Source organism: Emys orbicularis, chromosome 13, assembly GCF_028017835.1.
Source record: "Emys orbicularis isolate rEmyOrb1 chromosome 13, rEmyOrb1.hap1, whole genome shotgun sequence".
NCBI classification, from domain to species: domain Eukaryota; kingdom Metazoa; phylum Chordata; order Testudines; family Emydidae; genus Emys; species Emys orbicularis.
In genome coordinates this window covers 13,481,919-13,491,875 of record NC_088695.1, presented here as the reverse complement: position 1 = coordinate 13,491,875, position 9,957 = coordinate 13,481,919, and the positions used below count along the sequence as shown (strand labels likewise).

The 9,957-nt window shown below is 49.0% G+C and overlaps 1 protein-coding gene across 1 annotated transcript; it reads right to left on the bottom strand.

The window, feature by feature from the left end:
* Positions 1–8,361: 8,361 nt before the first annotated feature.
* LOC135888050 (olfactory receptor 5V1-like) lies at positions 8,362–9,291 on the bottom strand. The gene has a single exon (XM_065415864.1). The coding sequence runs from the start codon at positions 9,289–9,291 to the stop codon at positions 8,362–8,364; it is 930 nt and encodes a 309-aa protein (XP_065271936.1).
* Between the last annotated feature and the right edge of the window lie 666 nt (positions 9,292–9,957).

The window sequence follows — 9,957 nt, the reverse complement described above, 5'->3', positions numbered from 1 at the left end:
AGCCTGCCTGCCTTAACTGGTTCTAGCAGGCTCCTGATTACTCTAATACAGCCCCTGCTCTGGTCACTCAGGGAACAGAAAATTACTCATCCAGTGACCAGTATATTTCCCCTCTACCAGTCTCCTGTACCCCACTGGTCTGGGTCTGTCACATATCCCTCCCCCCTGCTCAATGCCAAGGGGTTGGGCAGCTTGGGATGCCAGACAGTGCACATGTGACAAGCCATCGGCGTTGCCATGATGGCTCCCTGCTCTGTGTTGCACACAGAACTGGAAAGGTTGGAGGGATAAGAACCATCTGGTCACCCTTGTGCTCTTCTCCTTGTTCCGCTGCATCCATTGAAGAGGGGCATGGTCGGTCACGAGGACAAATCTGCACCCGAGCAGGTAGTAGCGCAATGTTTCCATGGCCCATTTTACAGCGAGGCATTCTCTCTCCACCACTGCATATTTTTGTTCCCTTGGAAGGAGTTTCCGACTGAGGTATAGAATTGGGTGTTCCTCCTCCCCGACCATCTGTGTTAGAACGGCCCCCAACCCTACTTCCGATGCATCCGTCTGCAGGATAAACTCCTTGGTGAAATCAGGGGCTATCAGTACGGGGTTACTGCAGAGGGCAGTCCATAGGTCTGTGAATGCTTCCTCTGCTGCGTCAGACCATCTCACCAGATCAGGTCCACAGGCTTTCACTAGGTCTGTCAGGGGGTTTGCCCTTGTGGCAAAGTGGGGGATAAATCGTTGGTAATACCCCACCACACCTAGGAATGCCCGGACTTGTTTCTTGCGACTTGGTTGGGGCCAATTTTGGATGGCCTCTAACTTGTTCACTTGGGGTTTTACCAAACCTTTCCCCACAATGTAGCCAAGATATTTGGCCTCTGTAAACCCTACAGCACCCTTGGCAGGGTTTGCTGTAAAGCCAGCTCCCTGAAGGTATCGAGGACTGCCTCCACCTTCTCCAGGTGGGTTTCCCAGTCTGGGGTATGAATGACCACATCGTCCAAGTAGGCAGCAGCATAACTGTTATGCGGGTGTAATAGCTTGTCCATGAGGCGCTGGAAGGTAGCTGGGGCCCCCTGTAGTCCAAAAGGGAGGACAGTATATTGAAAAAGACCCTCTGGTGTAGAGAACGCAGCCTTTTCCTTTGCGTCTTCTGCAAGGGGAATCTGCCAGTACCCCTTTGTCAAGTCTAGGGTAGTCAAGTACCGGGCATTACCCAGACGGTCCACTAGCTCATCTATGCGAGGTATGGGGTACGCATTGAACTGGGATACTTCGTTTAGTCGCCGGAAGTCGTTGCAAAATCTTGTCGTGCCATCAGGTTTGGGCACCAGCACGATTGGGCTGGACCACTGACTGTGGGATTCTTCGATGATCCCCAACTCCAGCATTTTTTTTACTTCTGCTTTTAATTCCTCCCTTTTTGCTGCTGGCACCTGATAGGGCCTCATTGTTACTCTGGCCCCAGGGTTCGTGACGATGTGGTGACATGTTTCGGTTGTTCAACCTGGTTTTGTCGAGAACACATCTTGGTTCCGGAAGATCATCTCAGACACCTCATTCTTCTGGTCTGGTGTTAAATCGGGAGACACTCTCACCAGTTTGGAAGGTTTGTTTTCCTGAGTTAGGTCTTTTTGGACCATTGTGCATGCCAGGGTTTCAGAAGGTTAACGTGATAAATCTGTTCTTGTTTTCTGCGTCCTGGTTGCCGCACCTTGTAGATTACTTCCCCCATAGGTTCAACCACCTCATAGGGCCCCTGCCATTGGGCTAGAAGCTTGCTTTCTGCCGTGGGTACCAACACCATAACCCGATCCCCTGGTTGGAACTGTCGCACTTTTGCCTGGCGATTGTAATGGGTTTGCTGGGCCTCCTGTGCCTTCTCCAAATGTTCCCGTACAATAGGGGTAACCCGGGCTATCCGGTCTCGCATCTGCATTACATGCTCTATTATATTTCTCCCCTCATTGGGTTCCTCTTCCCAGATCTCTTTGGCGATATCTAGTATGCCACGGGGGTGACGCCCGTATAATAACTCGAAGGGGGAAAACCCAGTTGAGGCCTGTGGTACCTCCCGGATAGCGAACATAAGGTAGGGTAGTAGGGTGTCCCAATCCTTCCCATCCCGACTTACCACCTTCCTTATCATAGCCTGAGGGTTCGGTTAAACCAACCCATCAGTCTGCGGATGGTAGACCGAAGTTCTCAGGGTATGTATATGGAGCAGCGTACAGAGGTCCTTCATTAGCTTCGACATAAATGGGGTTCCTTGGTCGGTTAATATCTCCTTCGGTAGTCCCATTCGGGCAAAGATCCCTACCAGCTCTTTGGCTATAGTTTTAGAGGCCGTGTTCCACAGGGGGACGGCTTCTGGGTAGCGAGTAGCATAGTCCAAAACAACAAGTATATATTGGTGTCCCCGAGCCGTCTTCTCCAGTGGTCCCACTAGGTCCATGGCTATTCGCTCAAAGGGTACCTCTATGATGGGAAGGGGTACTAAAGGTGACCTTAAGTGGGGACGGGGACTGTGCAGCTGACACTCCGGGCAGGAGGCACAGTACCTCCGCACTTCTTCATGTACTCCGGGCCAGAAGAACAGTTGTAGGACTCGTGCCAGGGTCTTCTCTACCCCCAAATGCCCCCAAAAAAGATGACTATGAGCCAGACTTAATACAGCGTGCTGGTGTTTTTGAGGTACTAGGATCTGCTGTACCTTCTGCCCCTGTACTGGTGCAACCCGGTATAAGAAATCCTTCTTCATTTTGAAGTAGGGTCCTGGTCCCTGGGTTTTTCCTTCCACGGGGACCCATCTATTTCAGTCACCTCCTTCCTAATGTTGTCATACCTTGGGTCTTCTGCCTGGTCCCGTCCAAAATTTCCTCTCCCGGGGCTAATCTGCCCAAGATCTAGGGGCCCAGTCTCTGTTGCCTTTACTGGTTCAGAAGGGTGGAGGTCAGACTCAGGTGCTTCTCCCTCCTGTGTGGCCTCCTTTTCAGCTGCGCGGGTCTGCCTATCTACAAGAGCGACCCTCTGGCTTTGGGACAGTATTCGGGTTCCCAAGGCCTTAGCTGCCCTTCTTTCCCTTTTTGTCTTTCTACCCTGTCTGGGAGTGGAGAACAAATCTGGGGATATTTCAGAGAAGATTGGGGGTTGACAGTCTGCTGTGGATGCCTCACCAATTCTAGGGTCCCCATCTTTCTCCAATCCCCCTAATGGGAGTAAGTTTCCAAACCCTGGGAAGTCCCTCCCTATGAGCACCGGGTATGGGAGTTTAGGGACTACACCTACTGCTAACTCAGTAGTGTTCCCTTGGATCTCGATTTTTACTGGGATGGTGGGGTAGTAACTAACTGTCCCATGGACACATGTTATCCCCATACATTTAGCCTGCAGCAGCTGACTGCGCTTCACGAGCTTCCCTGAGATAAGCGTGATAGCACTCCCCGAATCAACCAGTGCCGTGGTCCCTACCCCATTTAGTTTCACTGGTCTGGTATACATATGTGGGGTTAGTGAGACCCCCACAAGGTGGATTAGGGAGCATGAATCTGCCCAGTTCCCCAGGTTACACTGCATAGGCTCCTCAGCATTGGGACACTGTGCAGCTATGTGTCCCCACTCCCCGCAGGCATAACATCTGTATGGAGCCCTAGGCGTTCCCCGGTCTCTTGGTTTGGGCAGTCTAACATCACGATCCTCTTCTCCCTCAGTGCTCCGACTCTTTGTGGCCTCTGATGGGCCTTCAGCCTCTCTCTTTTTCCACCTGGGCCCTCCTGGTGGCCCAGTCACCCGAACTTTAGGGCTTGGTGCTGCTAGTTTAACCTGGGGTGCCTCTTCCTTAACTGGTCGGGTCAGTTCCCTCGCTGTCCTTCGCCTCCCTACCAGGGCGACAACCTCGTCATAGGTGGAGGGTTCGTTCTGGCTTACCCAGGCACGAAGGTCTGGTGGTAGTCCCTTCATGTATCGGTCGATGACCAGAACCACTAGTATCTCTTCTGGACTCCGGGACTCTGTTTGCAACCACTTTCGTGCGAGATGGATGAGGTCATACAATTGGGACCACGGGGTTTTGTCTTCCTGATACCTCCAACCGTGATACTGCTGGGCCCGCACTGCTGTCGTTACCCCAGATCTGACCAGGATCTCTGCTTTCAGCTGGGGGTAGTCTGCCGCAGCCTCTTCAGGCAGATCATGGTAGGCCTTCTGGGCCTCCCCACACAGGAATGGGGCAAGGATGCCAGACCACTGATCTCGAGGCCAGGCCTTCTGTAGGGCTGGCCTCTCAAAGGCCAGAAGGTATGCATCTACATCATCCTCCCGTGTCATTTTCTGCAGCCAATGGCTGGCCCGTATGAGCCGCGTCCCATCATGGCCGCGATTCAGCTCTGTAAGGGACTTTACCTGGTTTCCAGTTCCTGCAACATAGCTCGGTCTTGAGCAGCCTGGTCCATCAGCAGGCGATTAGTCTCTTGGTGCAGCTGCACTGCCTCCTGTTGGGCGGCTGCCTAGACACGGGTAGCCTCCTGCTGGGCCGCCGTAGCTTGTATCAGTGCCCGCACTACGTCATCCATTGTGGTGGGGAAAAAAATGAACCCTCTCCCTTTTTTGTTTGTTTGTTGTTGTTGTTGTTGTCGTTGTCTGTTTGTTTGTTTTTAAATCACCCTCCTTCTTCCACCGCGCTGTGCACCCCAAGATCCCACTCTTGACACCAGTGTGACAAAGTTCCTCCTCTATCTTGGTGGGTCTTGCGCTCATTGGCAGATTTTCTTGCCTCAAAGATTCACCATGTGGGTTGGGGAACAGCCCAGAGACCTTCCCCTCTGGAAGAACCCACAGTCCAGGTCAACTGGGAGGTTTGGGGGGAACCCAGGCCCGCTCTCTACTCCGGGTTCCAGCCCAGGGCCCTGTGGACTGCAGCTGTCTATAGTACCTCCTGTAACAGCTGCATGACAGCTACAACTCCCTGGGCTACTTCCCCATGGCCTCCTCCAAACACCTTCCTTATTCTCACCACAGGACCTTCCTCCTGGTGTCTGATAATGCTTCTGCTCCTCAGTCCTCCAGCAGCACACCCTCTCACTCTCACTCTCAGCTCCTTGCGCCTCTTGCTCCCAGCTCCTCACACTCACACCACAAACTGAAGTGAGCTCCTTTTTAAAACCCAGGTGCCCTGATTAGCCTGCCTTAATTGATTCTAGAAGCTTCTTCTTAATTGGCTCCAGGTGTCCTAATTAGCCTGCCTGCCTTAACTGGTTCTAGCAGGCTCCTGATTATTCTAATACAGCCCCTGCTCTGGTCACTCAGGGAACAGAAAACTACTCATCCAGTGATCAGTATATTTGCCCTCTACCAGACTCCTGTACCCCAGTGGTCTGGGTCTGTCTCAGTACCTAGAAAACCACTGGGAGTCTGGGATTCACAAAGGCTGAGTTCAGCTCTTAGGCTCCCTGTACAATGAGTGGGAGGTGATAGGCACCTCAGAATGGGATTTGCAAAAGCCAGAATGCTGGTTGGGGAACCAGCTAAGGTAACCAATGGGAGATGACAAGGAGAGGAATGTGTGCTAATCCCTGCCCCTCTCAGGCAGTTCAACACCTACGTTGTTTTTTTGCAAGTGGGGGAAGGAGGAGTTCCCCCATAACTTTTAGCCTAGTGGTTATGAGACACACCTGGGATATGGGAGACCCCAGGTTCACATCCCCCATGCACATGAGTGGCAGAAGGGATTTGAACAGGGCTTTGGCACCTCTCAAACCACTGCCCTATGTGATATTCTGACAGGGGGCTCACTCAATCTCTCCTGTTGGAGTCATTCCAGTGTGGATAAATAATGAAAGTCATTGGAGCATGGGGACTGGATTCTGGGTCTCCCAGCTGAGTGCTCTAACCACCAGGCTACAGAGTCATTCTTGTGCTTGGTCTCTCTCTGTCTGGCCTACCCAGAGCAGAGCAAGAATACTCCCTCTATATACATCTCTAGGGAATTAGCACCTGCTCAGCTGTAGGCCTCTCTTTCCCCAAGGCCTCTTCTGCTCTAGCAGGGATGGGTTAGTCCCGCTTTGTCTGAGGATACCCTCCCCACTCCTGGAAATTCTGTGCTCAGATCAGGGCCCCAGAATGCCAGAAGCCTCCCAAATAAAAATAGACCCATGTGCAATGGAAAAACCTCACTGCCTTCTCTGAGCTACTAGTGAGATGCTCAGATACTATGGTGATGGAAGTCATATAAGTAGCTATAGATTCATAGGCCAGAAGGGACCATTGTGATCAGCTAGTCTGACCTACTGTATAACATAGGCCAGAGAACTGCCCAAAATAATTTCTAAAGATCTTTTCGGAAAAAAAAAATCCCATCTTGATTTAAAAATTGTCAGTGATGAAGAATGTACCGCAACCCTTGGTAAGTTGTTCCAATGGTTAATTACTCTCAGTGTTAAAAATGCACACCTTATTTCTTGATGTCATAGATAGGATAGATTAGATTGATTTCATATTATTCTTCAGTATCTATTTTATTTTATGTAACACCCTTTTAGACAAAATATACCCCACACATTTTGCAGAGAAAAAAAAATACATGTAACAGGATTAAATAGTACACAAAAGCAGAGGGAAATGGACATAATTAGTATAAGTTAATGAGAAATAAACACAGGTAAATGAGAAATATTATAACTAAACGTTTTTTGTCATTTTGGGCTTGTCTATTACAAACTCTTGGCTGGGAATGGTGTGTCAGCAGAGCCCCATAGTGGCATAGCTACACCATCTGCCTGAATGACATAAACTATGGCATCAGACACACTCTTCTGTCAGCATAGTTGCCTGTACACCATGGATTTTGGTGGCATAGCATGTCAGTGAGGGGCTGTGACTTTTTTCACACTCCTAGTCCACATAGCTATTTGGAAAACTTTGCAGTTTAGACCAGACCTTCCATAGTATTTCTCATTTAAAGATATGAAATGACTTTACAGACAAAAAAACTCTGGGAAGTTTTGTTTTGTTTTTTGAAGGAGGTTAACTCCCAATGGGAGATGGGCACCTAAATTCCTTTGGCTCCCATGAAAATCCAAGCCTCAGCCTTTGAGGGAGTTAGGCAATAGGGAATGTTCAATTCACCCACTACTAATATGCACCCATATCAGGGATGGAGCATCAAATCTCTGTAACAAATGAAACACGGCAGAGGAGTTTACAGGCCTGTGGACTCTTACTCCCATGAGTGAAGGAATTCATGTGCATTCGCAGGAGGGGAGAGGATGTAAGTCAATCCAACAATTACTTACGGCCATGATTTTCAAAGGGGCATAAGGGAGTTCATTGAAAAATCAATGGGAGTTGGGTGCCTAACTCCCTTACGCTCCCTTGGAAATCTGAGCCCACATGCTTAAGTAGTTGAAGGACTGGCCCAAAATTTCATTTTTTAAGTCAAATGTATATCATAGAATCATAGAAATGTCAGGCTGTAAGGCACAATGAGAGGTCATCAAGTCCAGCCCCCTGTGCTGAGGCAGGACCAAGTGAACCTAGACCAGACCTGAAAGGTGTCTGTCCAACCTGTTCCTAAAAACCTCCAGTGATGCAGATTCCACAACCTCCCTTGGAAGCCTGTTCCAGAGCTCAACTCCCCTGAGAGTTAGAAAGCTTTTCCTAATAGCTAACCTAATTCTCCCTTGCTGCAGATTAAGCCCATTGCTGCTTCTCCTATCTTCAGTGGGCATGAAGAACAATTGATCCCTCTCATCTTTAGATGAGCCATTAACATATTTAAAGCCTGTTATCTGGTCCCCCCTCAGTCTTTTTTTCTCAAGACTAAACATCCCCACCTTTTTTCACCTTTTTTCACATTTCCACATAGGTCAGGTTTGCTAAACCTTTTATCATTTGTGTTACTCTCATTTGGACTCTCTCCAATTTGTCCACATCTTTCATAAATATGTAAAACACATTCAAGGCCACACAGCAACTAACATTATGTTTATAAATTAAGGTTGAGTTTAATTGTAATGTTCTATTGATGGATCCTTTCTCAAACTTTCCTAGTGATTGACCTCCACATTTAATAATAACATTTAGCACCCCTATAAAAGCTTTCATTCATAGATATGAAAGCTCTTTGCAACAGTCCTGGGGCTTCAGCTCCGCTGCTCCAACCCTTAGACCCATTCCCCTCCAAGACTCATCAAATGTAACCTAGGATCCTGACTCCCAGCATCCCCCCTTTCTAACCACTAAAACCCACTCACTTCCCAGAAAGCAGAATAGAACCCATGAGTCCTGACTCCCAGAACCCATATGTTCTAACTTACTACATCCCATTCATGGAAATAGATACCAATGCCAGTATTGTTGATTCTCTTAGAAGAACATTTTCCTCACAAGGACCTTTTTCAGGGCTCTCTTCACATCCTTGTTCCTCAGAGTATAGATCAATGGGTTTAACATGGGGGTGACAATGTTGTACAGCAGGGAGATTAACTTGTCATTATCCAGTGAGTAGCTAGAGAGGGGTCTGACATAGGTGAAGATACTACTCCCATAGTAGAGCAGGACTGCAGTGAGATGTGACACACAGGTGGAGAAGGCCTTGCTCCTCCCCTCACGGGAATGTATCTTCAGTATCCTTGAAACAATGTATCCATATGAAAGTCCAATGCACAGGGTGGGGCTCCACCCCAAGAAGATGCTGGATACCAGTATCATGGTGACATTGAATGAGATGTCTCCACAGGAAAGAGCCAGCAGGGGTGGGATATCACAGTAGAAGTAGTTGACCTTGTTGGCCTCACAGAAGGGCAGGTGGATGGTGAGGAACGTGTGCAAGGCTGCATTGAGTGCACCACTAAGCCAGGAGACTGATACCAGCAAAACACAAAACTTCCTGTTCATGAGCAGCGCGTAGCGCAGGGGTTTGCATATGGCCATGTAGCGGTCGTACGCCATGGTGGCCAGCAAGATGCACTCTGCACCCACAAAAAAGAGGAAGAAGTAGAGTTGTGCTGCACACCTTGCATAGGAGATACTGCTCCTGCCTGAGAGGAGGTGCACCAGCATCTGGGGGACGGTGGTGGTGGTCTGACAGATGTCTAGGAGGGAGAGGTTTCCCAGGAAGAAGTACATTGGGGTTTGGAGACGTGGTTCCACCAAGGAGAGGAAGATGATGAGAATGTTCCCCAAGATGGTGAAGATGTAGATGATGGAGATAACCCAAGAAAGCAGGAAACGTAACCCCTGAATGTTATGAAATCCAAGAAGGATGAATTCAGTTGGCGTGGATTGATTCTCCATGACCACATCTTCACTTGTCTGCAGCAGAGAGGGGAATGGTCTATAAACAAGGAAAAAGGATTTATGATACAAGAATTTGCATATTTCAGTTTGGTCACTGGCAGAACCAGGAGTCTAGAATTTCTTTCCACTAATCCTCTCTAACCATTAGATCCCATTTCCCTCTCACATCCAGGAATAGAGGCTAGACATCCTGACTCCCTGACCCTGATCTAACCCCTAGAACCTGCTTGCCTTCTGGAGCTTGTACTAGATCCCAGGAATGTCACTGCTAGAGCACACACCATTCCCAGGGCTGAGGAATGCTCGTGGCTCCTAGACCTCATTGCTCTAACCACTACACTACACTCCCTCCCAGAGCCTGCAATACAATCCATGAGACCTGTCTCCAAGCCCCCTGTGCTAATCCACTAGACTCCACTCACCTGCCAAAACTTGGAATAGAAACCAGGAGGGCTGACTCCCAACCTCTGCTTCTCTAACCAATAGACCCTACTCACCTCTCATAGTTGAGAATAGGACCCAGGAGTCCTGATTCTGAGACTCCCAAATCACTAAACAGTAGAGTTCACTCCCTTTCTGAGCTTGGGATAGAACTCAAGAATCCTTCCCTCATTGGTAGATCACATACCTTTACGAGTACCTGAAGGAGGACATAGGAAAGCT

Excerpts from the sequence above, each read along its gene's own strand:
- LOC135888050 (XM_065415864.1), bottom strand. The coding sequence starts at position 9,291 with ATGGAGAATCAATCCACGCCAACTGAATTCATCCTTCTTGGATTTCAT.